The sequence below is a fragment of the Xyrauchen texanus genome, chromosome 32, assembly GCF_025860055.1.
Source record: "Xyrauchen texanus isolate HMW12.3.18 chromosome 32, RBS_HiC_50CHRs, whole genome shotgun sequence".
NCBI classification, from domain to species: Eukaryota; Metazoa; Chordata; class Actinopteri; order Cypriniformes; family Catostomidae; genus Xyrauchen; species Xyrauchen texanus.
Window position 1 is genome coordinate 9876854 of NC_068307.1, and position 16117 is coordinate 9892970.

General features: G+C 38.8%; 1 protein-coding gene across 2 annotated transcripts in view; it reads right to left on the reverse strand.

The window, feature by feature from the left end:
- LOC127625921 (liprin-alpha-4-like) overlaps window positions 1–16117 on the reverse strand; it is a 167132-nt gene that overhangs the window by 49134 nt on the left and 101881 nt on the right. For both annotated transcript variants that reach the window (XM_052101387.1, XM_052101386.1), the window contains exons 2-5: window positions 11556–11657; window positions 9463–9627; window positions 7879–7953; window positions 4466–4549 (exon numbers count right to left, since the gene is read on the reverse strand). In XM_052101387.1, coding sequence (XP_051957347.1) covers window positions 4466–4549; window positions 7879–7953; window positions 9463–9627; window positions 11556–11657 — 426 coding nt within the window. The remainder of the gene's footprint in view (window positions 1–4465; window positions 4550–7878; window positions 7954–9462; window positions 9628–11555; window positions 11658–16117) is intronic.

Below are 16117 nucleotides of genomic sequence, written 5' to 3' on the forward strand. Positions count from 1 at the left end.
GATAGTCAGTTGCCAGTATGTTTTAAAAGAAATACCATTATGACATTCCAGTGTGAGATTAATAAAGTGCAGTGCTGATATATGTTGATCGTGAGCAATCAAAAGTTCAAAAGTCTGATTGCTTTGGGGAAGAAGCTGTCGTGAAGTCGGCTGGTGCGGGTCCTGATGCTGCGTGCCTGATGGTAGCAGTGAGAACAGACCATGACTCGGGTGGTTGGAGTCTCTGATGATCCTCCGAGCTTTTTCACACACGGCCTGGTATATATGTCCTGGAGGGAGGGAAGCTCACCTCTGATGATCTGTCTGGAGGTTCACACCATCCTTTGCAGGGCTTTGCGGTTCAGGACTGTGCTGTTGCCATACCAAGGGGTGATGCAGCCAGTCAGGATGCTCTCTACAGTGCTGGTATAGAACCGTGTGAGGATGTGGTGGTTCACTCCAAAGTTCCTCAGCCGTCTCACGAAGAAGAGGTGCTGGTGAGCCTTCTTCACAATGGCCTCAGTGTGGACGGACCATGTGAGTTCCTCAGTGATGTGGACTGTGATGTGCTGACTCTCTCCACCAGTGCTCCATTGATGGTGATGGGGCTGTGTCCTCTGTCTTTCCTCCTGAAGTCCACCACAAGCTCCTTTGTCTTACTGACGTTGAGGGAGAGGTTGTGCTCCTGGCACCAGCGTGTCAAGAGTGTGCACCTCCTCTCTGTAGGCAGTTTCATCACTGCCAGTGATCAGATCTACCACCGTTGTATCATTAGCGAACTTGATGATGGCATTGGAGCTATGTGTTGCCACACAGACATGTGTGTACATGGAATACAGGAGTGGGCTGAGAACACAGCCCTGCGGGGCTCCAGTGTTGAGGGTCAGTGATGAGGAGATGTTACTGCCCATTCTGACCACCTGGCATCTGCCTGACAGGAAGGATCCAGCTGCACAGTGAGCTGTTTAAGCCCAGAGCCCAGAGTTTTGCATCAAGCTTGGGTTACAGAAGCGGTTGCTTCTGTAACCCAACTGTAGTGGGTCCAATGAGGCAGGCAGCACAGAGTAGATGTGGTCTCTGATAAGCTTTTCAAAGCACTTGCACTATGGTGTTGAATGCTGAGCTGTAGCCTACAAACAGCATTCTCACATATGTGTTCCTTTTTTCCAAGTGGGAAAGAGCAGTGTGTATTGTGACTGCAATGGCATCATCAGTGGAGCGGTTGCTTCTGTAACCCAACTGTAGTGGGTCCAATGAGGCAGGCAGCACAGAGTAGATGTGGTCTCTGATAAGCTTTTAAAGCACTTGCTGATGATGGGATTTAGGGCAACAAAATGCCAGTCATTCAGGGAAGTTTCTTTGACTGTTTTGGTATGGGCACAATGGTGGATGTCTTAAAGCATGTTGGAGCCATAGACAGGGAGAGGGAGAGATTGAAAATGTCCATCAAAACACCTGCTAGTTGATCCACGCATGCTCTGAGAGCACGGCCCGGAATGCCGTCTGGACCCGCAGCTTTGCGAATATCCAAACAGTTGAGAAATCGGGTTACATCCGCAACAGAGTCAGTAAATGAACTAACCTCTGCTGTGTCATGCATGGGAGTTCTTTCCATGGAGGAGAAACCATGTCTTCTTATGCGATCTAATCCATTTATGGTGAGAACAGACCAAAATATTACTCATTTTTCACTTTACATCTTGCCATTGCCATTCAGAATCTCTCCAGATCCTTACAATTTTGAGGTCCAAGCTGTTGGACTCTCCTATTCAGTTCACCCAATGGGATTTCTATGGGGTTCAGGTCAGGGGACTGAATTGGCCATGGCTGAACCTTGATTTTGTGGTCAGTGAACTATTATACCCGGCCCCATTTTAAGCTTTCTGGGTGCGCAGGCAGGTTCAGATTTTTTTTTTATCTGTCCACGATGCCATGTATCCAAACAAGATGTTCAGGACCTCTGGCATAAAAACAGCCCCATCTCTGGTGTTTGCTGCAAAAAAGCTCTGTTTTTGTTTTATCTGACCATAGAACCTGGTCCCATTTGAAGTTCCAGTAGTGTCTGGCAAACTGAAGATTCTTGAGTTTGTTGTTGGATGACAACAGAGGCTTTTTTTCTTGAAACCCTCCCAAACAACTTGTGGTGATGTAGATAATGTCTGATTGTAGTTTTGGAGACATTCGGACCCCAAGACTCAACTAATTACTGCAATTCTCCAGCTGTGAACCTTGACCATTTTTGGCCAATCGAACCATCCTCCTTACCATGTGTAGCGACAATATAGACACACGTCCTCTTCCAGACCGATTCGTAACATTTCCAGTTATTTGGAGCTTTTTTTGCCCTGATGGTTGAAATGGGCATTTTCAATGCATTGGCTATTTTCTTTTAGCCACTCCCATTTTTTTATCTTAACCCATTGTGATTGATGATTAAGGCAATTTGGCTTGTGTGTTGCCTCACATTTAAATCCTTGTGAAAAGGAAGCCACGGCTGAACAATTTCATGTTCAAAGTCACCCATGTATACAAAAAGATTTAAAATATGTATGGGAATATACTTCAGATACACCCCCCACCCCTTCAATTAGTTTACTTCAATTAAATGTTAGATGTTTTTTTTTTTATATATATATTTTGAATGAAAGATCAAAAAGATAAACAACAAAGACATATTTTTCACAGCCTTCATTGACCTTATTTACCAAGGGTGCCAATATTTTTGGCCACAACAGTAGGCATGGTAACACCTCTTGCCAAAAATCTTATTACAGACCATTAATCAACTGCATTTAAAATACTTCAGTCAGAACCATGCATGAATGGAGCTGTGAGAGCTGTGAATAAACCCCTCAGGTGTACCAGAACAGATACAGCATATTTATATTACTACACTGTGCAATTTTCACATTTCTGACAATATGGTTCAAAAGATAATTTGATTAATATAGATTAGATCCACATATAACAAGTTGTTAAATCAAGAACAAGCCACAAACACATTGAAGATAGACTTAAAATTGATTGTCAGTCTGGACATACAAAGAGCACAGAAAAACAGGACAGATATTGAGATAGCTAAAAGCAAAGCTGTTATACAAGAGGTGGAGCTGGGCATGGAGTGGGGTGTTAAATGTTAGGCTTGCATCCATACAAAAGAAAGGCAGCTGAGAAAATGAATGATGGGAGGACTTAAAAAGGACTGCTTTGATTGGAAACTGGTAGATATCATAATCAGCTGAGTGTCAGCTGATTGCAAGCTTGATTAACATGATGTCACCTGCCGGAACATACGCTATGCTTGATATAAATAAAATATAAGTTGATAAAAACCATGCAAAACCGGATACAAGATTAAGAGTGATTCTCAGATCTCATATTGACTATATTTTTGTTGGTTGGCTGGCTGCTACAGAAGTGAGTCACACTGTACACAAAAAGGCAGGGGACCATTTAGCACCCTGTGCTGAAGGTTGAAGGGCAAAAGTACTTGGCGCATAATCAATGCTGTTTATTTACTAGAAGTTGGGAAAATCAATCTGTGAGGGAGGTATTAGAGCAGAAGGGATTCCTTCTGGACCAGTGCCTCAGAGATAAACAATTGCAAGGTGTAAGTAAACCTTTGTGGTAAAATATTGGCAAGACTTGATAAAGTTCTCTGCAGTTCCAAGTGGTCAGGACAGAATAATATACAGCATGTTCTGAGTTGATGAGTTGATGTACAGCATGTTCTGAGTTCATTAGCCTTAAAGGGATCACATATACACTTACTGAGAACTTCATTAGGAACACCTACTTATTCATGTAAATATCTAATCAGCAAATCGTGTGATAGCAGTGTAATGCATAAAATCATGCAGATACGGGTCAGCTGCTTCAGTTAATGTTCACATAAACAATCAGAATGGAAAACAAATGTGATCTCACTGATATGGACCATGTCATGATTGTTGGTGCCAGATGGGCTGGTTTGAGTATTTCTGTAACTGCTGGTCTCCAGGGATTTTCACGCACAACAGTCTCTAGAGTTTACTCAGAATGTCAAATGCCAAAAACATCCAGTGAATGGCAATTCTGCAGACAGAAATGCCCGCTTGTTGATGAGAGAGTTCAACATAGAATGGCCAGACTGGTTTAAGCTGACAGAAAGGATATGGTAACTCAGATAACCAATCTGTACAATTGTAGTGAGCAAAATAGCATCTCAGAATGCACACGTCAAACCTTGAGTTTTGAAAGTATGTTGTCCCAGTACATTGAATGTTTATATCAAAACATCAAAGAAAATGTTATCCCTCATGATATAAACTTCTAAAAATTCTAAATGATTATTAAAAGTTAGTAGACGTTTATTGAAACACAGCATATACTCTACAACAGAACGCTCTAGCACCCATGGGAATATTTTAAGAACATACAAACTTCAACTCCAAAACTGGAAACATTTATATACCAAAAATGAAATTCAGGCAATACATGCATGTACCTTCCATGTAGATTTCGAGCCGTCCATCCTGTCAACAGCATCCCCATCTGTTCGTCCATCCTTTCTCTGCCTCAACATGACCGCCTAACAATATACAAAAACAAACCAGTCACTCTAACCATGTTTTACATGTGTTAACCTAACCCACCGCACAACATAAAATGTGGCATAATACATAATTGCTGTTCACAAATCTCCGCAGTTGCATAGATGTGCTTCTCCTCCTTGATTTGTTTTGGGTTTTTTTTCCAATTGCAATTTTTTTTTTAAATAGTGGCATTTCTTGTGTTTCTTTTAATAGCATTTGAGCACTGTTCCTGTCTTCCTAAGACTGTATAGACAGTCTTGTGGGAGATAAGATTATACAAACTACTCATTTTGTGGAATTAGCTTATCACATTGCTTAAAAGCCGCATGTTATGGTATTAATGAAATACTGGTAGGCCATTTGCATTTAAATCCTCGCATATCAAGGCCAATGAATGTGAGAATTGGAAGAAGACAATTAAAATATGTACACGCTCATATGATATCACTATTCAGGGGATCTGATTTACATATGCACCAGGCACTCTTAATTGCAATTTGTGCAAGTATTAGAGGAGGCTGGCGAAACAGAGCAGAATTTCAAACATTGAAAAATATGCAGCTTTCCATCAGTATTAGCTCATGAGTATTAATTTAATCACATTGTGAAAGCGTCCAAGAACACTGTGGCTACTGAGATTAAGGGAGTAGCATTTGGCTGGTCATGTGATTCAAACATGGCAGCCTCCATAAGGGAACCCTCTCCATGTAGAATAAAGCAACTTTTATAAGTTCAAAAAGTTTCAAAATTAATTTCTTCAGGAGTAAAACTTTTTAAAGACGAAAAAATTACTTAGTGCACCTTTAATATGATCTTGAACTGTTTAATTAGTGTATGTGATGTATAGATGTGGCGATCAGATCTGATGTAGAGTATTTTCTGATTTTCAAGTCAAAACGTGAAATGTAAATGATGCAAATAATATACAGTAGATGTTGTGATGTAAATAATTTTTAAGAATGCAGGGTTTCCAACCCTGCATTCTTATTGGATAGGCCGCGTTCAAAGCTGCTATAAACAAACACCTGGCATAACACTTTCTATATTAATCTGCCAAATTTCTATGTTGCCTAGCAACCGCAACCAGCCTACAGCTGGGAAAATGAGGAATACATCTTGGCAGACTAACTGTTTACTCAGATGATTATTAACAATAATTTGAACTGCTTTTTAAACATTATTGTCTTTCATCACAGTGCTGTTGTTTCTAACAGCAATTAGCCACTTGAGTCTGTGCATTACAAAGCAGAGTGCCTAAAACCACCTAACCCTAGGTAAAATCACAGTAACGCATGGCCTATCGTGGCTTATTGCTTTAACGAGTAGCAATTTTTCAACATCAATTTTTCGAACTGGTCTCGTTTTATTTGATAACTTCATCCTTACTGTTTCATAAAGTAAATTATAAGCTTTAGGACAACAAAAGGAAGGAATGAAGAAAGGAAGGAAAAAGGGAGGAAGGGAGCGAGAGAGACAGAGAGAGAAAGAAAAAAGCAAAGAAAGAGAAAGAAAGTTGTGTTTTTAATATCTTAAGACACACAATGCCATGATGACCATTTCCTTTGCTGCTGGCTCTAAGTGGCAGCATTAGGTCATATTTGTACTGAGACAACAGAAATGCTTTGCTCTCTTTGGTCTTAAAGCAGCAAAATGACACCCAGAGGCCACCTCACATCCCTGCCACCACAGTGTTATCCACTCTTGCAATTCAGTGGATAACAAAATTCCTTTCTTTATCAGCATATTTGCAAGTGGCGAATGATGCGAGCATTTATGTAACGGTAGAGTGTACCATTACATAAACTGGGCTAGCCGGGGCCAAAAGCCTCAGACCTCAAACAACAAGACCAAAATCGATCTGCATTCCACCATCGGGCCAATAACTCTGCAATGTTGCCCAAAAACCTGCCCATAATATGCCGCTATGGTGCCAACGTCACACACCCCACCCATTTTACAAATAAAAGGGAAGCTCAAGATGAGGTATTGTGTTATCCAGTTATCAAGAGTTTATATTGAATGTAAACAGCAAGATAAGATAGCGTTGACAACTCACCGACTGTAACTGCCATGGTGTCCCGAGTGTTCTCTCCACTAACAGCAGGACGATGTCCCAGCACACGTCTATGAAAGTTCACCGAAACATGGATAGTAATTTATTTGGGCATTGGGCATTTTAAGGGATTTGTATTGTGTCTGCATTATTTTTATTTCTTTCTTTCCCGAACCTGTATTGTTGAGCACTGGATACACAACCTGCAAAGTTCGGCGAAACTCTGCCTTTGACATTGAACCCGCCTCAATCCCTGGCTGGCCTTGTTTGGCCCAAGGGTAATTGGCAGGCCAAAGGCCATTGGCCCTGAGAATGGACGATGAAGCCCCGGAAGTGAAAGTGGGAACGCAACTGGCCCTAGCACGCACTATTTGGCCCGATGGTGGAAACGCAGCTATTGTATGCTTTAAGCCTCTAAAGCAGGTTTAATGAGTTGGTGCAGGCAATTACTGCAAATAGCATCCCTAATATATACTCAGTGTAAATGAAAACTTAAACCCACTAATAAAAGGTGAGGTGTATCATTTCTGTGCCGCTAGTGTCACCAAACAGAATTGCAAAAAGGATCAGCCATTGGTCATGTAACAGATAGTCCTGCCTCAAACTCACGCCATTGGATGAAGCATGTTGCATTGTCATGCTAATCAGAATACTCAAATAAACAGATCAATGTTTTGATAGAGCCACAATTCCACAGGGTTACACTTTTAACTAAATGAATGGCTTACTTATAGTTGTCTCGGAATATTATGCTGGGATATGAGAAATAATTTTTACATCGAAAAATTTATACACTTGAGAAACAGTAAAAGTGATGATGGATTTAGCAAGCACCATTTCCATTAACTAGCTAAAGTAATTCATATTGGAGAATGTATTTTAACATTAAAACATTATACATATCACCTTTAAGTTCACATGAATACAATTTAATACAATATAAAATGTATTCACTAATTTGAATTGGCTCGTGAAACAAAATTCGATGAATAAAAGCTGAGTAATTTCTTTGTCAATACGTTTTTTTATAATTAGGTTAATTACTACTCTATGTCAAGTGCATTACTTTTGCTTGATATCCTAGTGAGATCTAAGTGAAGGAAAAAGACAGCATGCATTTCCTCCAAAGGCTGACAGTAGGGGGCAGGTGATCACTGGACAGATTTTAATGAATCCATCCAGTGTGCATGCAAACCTAAACAAACAAACACACACACACACACACACACACACACACACACACACACACACACACGTAGGAAATAGCCATACCTCTTGAGTGGCGGCTGCCAGCTGTCCTTCTAATGTAGTCACTCTTTCAAGAGCCACCCGTAACCTTTCACGCACCTGTGCAAATTAAAAACAAAATTTAGAGTTCCCCCACCCGTTCCACTTCTTGTTGTGTGATAAGCTACAACCAATTCTCAATTTTAGTGTTACATGCTCATTACTATCTTTACATCATTGACCTGCTATAACAAGCAAATATATTTAATTTATTTAAATAATTAAACAGGTACTTTTGCACAGAGTATTTGAGTGCAAAAACTTACATCATATTCACTAATCAAACAAAATCCATTTTAACCAGAGGGTAAATGCAATGAAATACACTGTGAGGTTGGAGCTCCTTAAGAATAAAAAGCACTGTAAAAGCACTGTTTATAGCACCAGATTCACTCAAGAAATGATGCAGATCAGTGCCATTTGCACAGTGCAGTTTCTATCTTGTGGGCTGACACTGTATAGCAGTGGAATCAGCAGACCACCAGAATCTCTAACCACCGGTACTCACTACTGTGACCCAGACACCTGAATCATCTCTTTAAAAGGGATAGTTCACCCAAAAATGTAAATTCTCTCATCATTTACTCTCCCACATGCCATGCTAGATGTGTATGACTTTATTTCTTCTGCTGAACACAAACAAATATTTTTAGAAGAATATCTTAGCTCTGCAGGTCCATACAATGCATGCGAATGGAGGCCAGAATTTTGAAGGTCCAAAAAGCATATAAATGCAGCATATGAGTAATCCATAAAATTTCATTGGTTCAATTCATGACCTTTGAAGCGATATGATAGTTGTTGGTTTGAAACAGATCAATGAATAAGTCCCTTTTTACAATAAATGTTCCTCCCTGTCCAGTTGGTGGCAATATGCACAAAGAATTTTATTTATCATAAAAAGGGATTCAAATATTTATCTATTTCTCACCCACACTTATAATATAACTTCAGAAGACATGGATTTAACCACTGGAGTCATATGAATTACTTTTATGCTACCTTTATATGCTTTTTGGACATTCAAAGTTCTGGTCACCATTCACTTGCATTGTATGGACCTACAGAGCTGAGATACTTTTCTAAAATTATTTGTTTGTGTGCAGTAGAAGAAGGAAGTCATACACATCTGGGATGGCATGAGGGTGAGTAAATCATGAGTGAATTTAAATGTTTGGGTGAACTATCCCTTTAACATGCAGAAAGTGCATTTGACTGGAAAAAATACCAGGTTATAATGCTTTTCTCCCTCATTTGTTCATTATTTGATGAATTTACAGTTATAGAAGACAAGGTTCTTGGATTCAGACAAAGTGCTTGGATCACAATGCTGGAGTGATGCCGTATAGTCACAGTAAAGTATGCTAGATCATAGTAGTCTGCTGCATCCTCCACAACCTAGTACTCATAACCAGCCTGAAAGAATTGCAACAAGCAAATAGCATAGCAGACAGCACTTGCAACTAAACAAAACTATTAGTGAGAGCAACTCATTCCTAGTGAATTCCGCCTTGAATGCTATAATATAATGTTATACAGGAAACAATTTAGTCCATCTTGCAGTCTCACTTTCTCATCCAGGGCCTTGTGATGCTCAAAGAGGGATTTCAGAGCCTTGAGCACCTCCACCTCACTGGACACCCCGGAGGGCGGAGGAGCCTGCCTTTTCACCACGGTCATCCTCAGCGAACGCTCGTGGCGCGACACCAGACACTCCAAGTGCTCCAAAAGAAGCTATAAAACAAAACAAATTTACATACATAAGCTTTAACCTTCACTCATTTATGATATAGATAATAATGAACCACCATGAAAAACACCACATGTACATTTATAAAAATGGTTAGAAGTTTTAAAAATGTGTTTGTAGAAAAACAACTTTATTAGAGGTGCAGTATGTAAGATTCAGAAACCCTTGTTATTAGTGACACCTGTGGCCATTAAGTGAACTGCAGCCAGCTACCCATTGCTTGTGATCGTGCACACACTCCAAAGGGACGCGAGCATGGGACAAAACAAAGACGTATCGTACAAAGAGAATGAATGTTATTCACTGACATCATGCTGACAGATGAGTTAGCATTATTAAAATTACACAGTTATGATTGTTTTACTACAAAGTTTAAGAATGTATATTATATTTGACTCTCCAGTGCTGGAACAGGGCTAAAACAAAGTGTGGATATAGGTCTGACTATGCAAGACTGTAAATTGAATCACTTTTCTTTGCATGATACATTGACTGCATTTATACGATTTATCAATAGCTGTTAGATACATTTGGTGGATGATGACAGTAGCTGTTTATAAAATAGACAGTACATTATGTTGACACAATTCAGTATTGATGTGATTCCATCACAACTGTCATTTTGATATATCGATGCGCTATTGTTTTATAATAATAGAATGAATATATTTTCTGTATAACCAAGTTACGTTACACTAACGAATGGAGCTTTTTGCATGATCTTGAACATTTTCTAGCATACATTTAATGTATTATTGTAGTTTAACTTGCTGAATAATTACAGATTAACATTGACAATAACCTGACTTTTAGTGTAAAGAGAAGATCCTTGAAATTATTTGAAAGTTAAGTAGTAAGGTAGCTTGCAATTCTTCAGCGTTAGCAGGCAAGATCAAGTTTGCTAAAATTACACAGATCAGTCCTTATGACCCTATATTTCACATGCTTTGCAGTTATGTAAGCTTACCTGTCCAATAAGAAGAACGACAATTCAGGGTCAGTTTTGATCCCAAAAACCAGTTTTGATCCCCAAAACACCATGATCACGTTCCCGCTTAGCCAGACGGGAGTAGATAAATGTTATATTTTTTTTTTTTTGGGTAGGAGTCAGTGTTGTGCTGGGAGCTGGACGTTTGCTGGATTCCATCTCTAATATAAAGTTATCTAGTATTGCAGACTGTTGTTGTCGCTGTTGAATAGCGGAAGAGAAGCACTGAGGCAAGGCTTTCAGGAGCATGCATAAAAGTCACATCCTTTGGATTTTCCTGGCAAACACGACCCGCTCCCTTTGCATGAAAATCAGTCTACAGGCTTTAATAGGCAACCTAGGAAGTCCGGGAAAGGCTAATTTTTTAAGTTACGTTACAAGCCGTTCACACATTGGCAAAAAACAAAAAAAGATATTGTTAAAATGTTACATATTGCACCTTTAAAGGAAGAGTTCACCCAAAAATGTTCCTTACAGAAAACTATTTAGCTTCAGAAGACATGAAATACAGCACACAAGTCATATGGACTTCTTATATGATGCTACAGTGCACTTTTATGTAATTTGTTTAGCTCGACAGTCCCCATCCACGCACATTGTACCCACTTACATTTTTTTATTTTAAGGTCGAATGCTGCAAAAGTGCAAATGCTTCCATAAGGAGGTATAGAATGCTTATTACTTCATGCTCAATAAGGAATTACATCAACACACTATGCTCCTTCAAAGATTTAGCTTGTTCAAATTAATAACATGTAAAAGTCAGGATTGATGGTTAGATTATCACATGAATCAATCAGAATCCAAATATCTGAACAATCTCATACTTGTATCTGGGCCTGATAGCATCATTACATCATCAATTAAACCATTAAAGCAGTTTCTCTGTTTCCCTTCTTCTTGAACACAAACACACAGACTCACCCTGGTATTGTTCCTCTCTGCTTTAAGCTCAGAGATCTCCTCCTCCTTTTCTAGAAGCTGCTCTCGACACAAATTTAGCTCCTTAGTCAGGGTAGCAAACTCCTGACAAGAAAAAGAAAAAGGGAGGGAGATTAATTCATGAATTTGTTATAAATACATTATTACTGCAAACTAATGCACAAGGCCCTTATTGTGGTTAGATATGTTTTATAATGTTATTCAGCACTATTATTCATGGAAAGACATAACTCAGTCACCCAAAGACCTCTGTTAAGCATTTTTTTTCCAATGTGATCGACTCATGTTACTGTTGGACACTACTTTTACAATCTCCTCTGAGTGGTTCATGGGAACCTGAGAATTAACAGTCATGGCAAATAGACCAACTGAGCTAGTTAAGTCCTATTTCCACAATCACTGGCCTTTTGCTGCACAGGGCCACACTTTTTGAACACAAGACCACACAGTTGGATATTAGTCATTTTGTACTCTGTGTGGGCCATGCCACAGTCAACAAGCATAGACATGAGCGTTTACATGCATGTTCTTACACATTTATGCTTAATAAGCTGACAATGTGTGTGGTCATGTAAACGCAATAAACAGCATTTCTTTATTGACGTAAGGTCATAAACGGTGTAAGAAATAAACCGGTCGACATAGGTAGATTTTTGCCCATTGCACTGACTTTACAGGTGTTCTCACCAGCTTATCCAATATGTGCACATGTTGAGTGGATGTCTCTTCACGGGTTGACGTCAAAAGCAGAGAATAGCGCAATTATTTCAAATCTCATGTAAACAGGGTTTTCTTGCTTTGTCAGATTTTTTAAATAAGCTGATTTTTGGGAGTAATTAGCATATTGGTGTGCATGTAATGTGATCATTGAAACACCAGTGACACTTTAATTCAGCTTATTAAATATACATTCACCGACCACTTTATCAGGTACACCTGTACACCTACATATTCATGCGATTATCTAATCAGCCAATCGTGTTGCAGCAGTGCAATGCATAAAATCATGCAGATATGGGTCCTGTTAATACAGTATATATACAGTGTGTGTATATATATATATATATATATATATATATATATATATATATATATATATATACACACTACCATTCAAAAGTTTGGGGTCATTTGCCTGAAATGTTTCTCATGTTCTTAAAAAACTTTAGATCTGAAGGCGTATGCTTAAAGGTTTGAAATTAGTTTTGTAGACAAAAACATAATTGTGCCAACATGTTCATTTATTTAATTGCAAAACTAAAATTTTATAAAATAAGAAAAAAGGTTTTGAAATGGATGACTTGGATCAAACAATAATGAAAAGCAGCCAATAATTGCCCAACATAGATGGAACTTCTTCAATACTGTTTAAAAAGCATCCCAGTGTGATACCTCAAGAAGTTGGTCCAAAAAATGTCAAGAGTACATGTCTGTGTGAGGCCACTTTGAAGATGCTAAAATATAGCAAAGTTGATAGTCACAACATAATTCCCATATTTCCATATCTATTACTCCATAGTTTTGATGACTTTACTATTACTCTAAAATGTGAAAAAAAAAAAAATAAAGAATGAGTAAGTGACCCTACATTTTTGAATGGTAGTGTGTGTGTATATATACACACATATACAGTACACCCACACACACACACACACACACATATACATACATATACATATATATCATTTTAAGACTAATACAAATCTACAGAATAGCTAAAACTCACTACTTTTTCACTGTTTTCCTTTGCTGTAAACAACACACGCTTCTGAGTTCGTCACTTCTCACATGAGCTTACGCTACGCCTACGTCATAAGCCGGAACTCGACTCTCTCGTGAATGTGCGAACAGCCGTTAAGCTAGTGATCATAGGTTATAAAGTTATAAATATGGATATTTTTCTAAGAACAATGAATCACTTCACTTCAGAAGGCCTTTATTAACCGCCTGGAGCCGTATGGATTACAATTATGATGGATGGATGCGCTTTTTTGGGCTTCAAACTCTAAGGTACCATTCACTCCCATTATAAAGCTTGAAAGAGCCAGGATATTTTTTTATATAGTGATTGTGTTTGGCTGAAAGAAGAAAGTCATATACACCTAGGATGGCTTGAGAGCAGTGGCGAATTCTCAGGGCCAGCAAAGCCTTCTCTGCTGGCCTAACATGACAAATAAATAGATATTTTTCATCCTTTCATTCTCAATCACATTTTTGCATATGTATTTTTAATCACTTTCCACTCTTAATTCATCTACAAACAAATAGAAAAAAATGAAAAGTTTATCCAGTCAGAATTTATTCCTTGATTCTTACAAGCAAAGTGTGATAACTGTTTCACAAATTGCATGCCTGAAGCAGTGTGTGAGTTTGTGCTCCACCCCCTCAGGCCTTCAGAATTTCCACAGAATCCCTCAACAGTGCAAATGAATGGGCATCTAATGTCAGATTGTCAAATTCAACAGCCAATCAGATTGATTTATTTGTTCTTGGTGGGTGTGATCTTTAGTATATGTCCCGATCGAGGCCTTCTAGCTGGCCTTGAGTGACGTAATCACACTTTCAGTGATGTACGCAATTTGAAAGCGAAGAGCACGAGATCTTGCTGACGAGTCAACTGTCATCACTGCCGCTATCGCCATTGAGGAAGAGATCCTTATGGATTTAAAAACCTAGATGTTCTGCATGTGATTGTGTGATTTATTAAACAGGCTAATTTTCACGTCAAGTAAATTGGTAAGTGCTTTTTGCATTTTTATAGCAAAGTGTAAATTAGGCTGCTTGAGAATTCAGTGTCGGATTAAGTTTTGAAAAGAGGTGCTGAAAAGAGTTACACCTTCTTACAAGAAAAGTGCAATGGAATGCACATTGAAGTTAGAATTACAACTTGTAGGCTCGTGCAGAAATTCTCACCACCGATTTCGCCGAGATGCAGGGGCATAATGTCACACAAACATGTCAACACTCAGGGAGATATAGAAAGTAATTGATAAACATTCACTTTATTAAGTAATATTGATAAATGAGTTTGTTCCCACATTACATGATACTAAAGCTTGTTTAACAAACACCTGCAGAAACCGGTGTATAAAACATTATAATCTATTTTGATAGTCGTACACCTGAAGCACAAATGCTAATGCTGCAGCATTGTTTATGAGTTGGGTTGCTAGGAGACATCTCTATTGCGAGTCAAACCCCTGCTAAGCTAACGGGAGCATTGCAGTTCTGAATATCGGGGAATGGAATGCATTTATGGCCGGAGATATCAAGCAGGAATATCCCACATCCAACTTGAATGGTGTTGTTTCAAGTTCTGGCTTTCGTGGTGGATGTGTTTTTAATATGTCAGTTGATATTATTAGTTAGCTGCGACATAATGTATTATGCCCAAAGACATATAGTGTCTTATTCATTGTGAAATTGTGTTTGCATAATGGCATGAATCACACTGAAGGCCTAGACTTTTAATGCATGGCCCGCCACTGCTTGAGAGTGAGTAAATAAAGGGATAATTTTTGGGTGAATCAACCCTTTAAATGGAACAAAATGCTAATCTTCAAAACTGAACTTCAACTTAACACGCATATTAAAACGCAATGGTTATGGTATCTCCTGTTATTTGAAAATATACTGTTCAGACAGTCACTAAAAAAAAAACTGGTTCGCACTTACTAAGATTACTATGGTAACCTGAAGGAAGAACAGACAGACGCGCGTTTTGCACATTATGTCAAGAGTTGGGCAGCGAATCTTCACAGGAGATACCATAACCAATGACAAAATATGATGAATTATATTTTCATTATGCAATATTTAGTACATTTTGTAACATACTATTATTGTCACGTTCCCCTGTTGTCTGCCCCTGTGTTCTGTGTCTCACCAGTCTATTGTTTAGAACTACATTTCCCACTATCCACCTGCCGTCATCACTGCCATTTTGTGTCATTGTTCACACCTGTTTATCATTTGTAATCATCCTGTCCTTGTGTATTTATACCCTGGTTTTTTGTTCTGTCTTTGTTAATCGTTGAAATGGTGTTAGCCAGAGGGGAACTGGCCCCTGTTACAAAATGAAGGCAGCGAAGGCAGACGAGGAGAGCGGATCCAAATGCAGGCTACTTTATTAAATCAACAAACAGGCAAAACACAAAGGAAAAACCCTCAATAGGGAAACAAACATAAAACTAGAAAAGCACGGGTAGGGGAAACACACCTGGCTAACAACATTTCAACGATTAACAAAGACAGAACAAAAAACCAGGGTATAAATACACAAGGACAGGATGATTACAAATGATAAACAGGTGTGAACAATGACACAAAATGGCAGTGATGATGGCAGGTGGATAGTGGGAAATGTAGTTCTAAACAATAGACTGGTGAGACACAGAACAAAGGGGCAGACAACAGGGGAACGTGACAATTATATAACAGCCTATAAAGATAAATAGATGATACACTGGAACAACAAGATGCCATGCAACGGCCATAGAAGTTTGTCAGACATGTTATTATATATACATACATGCAGTACATAT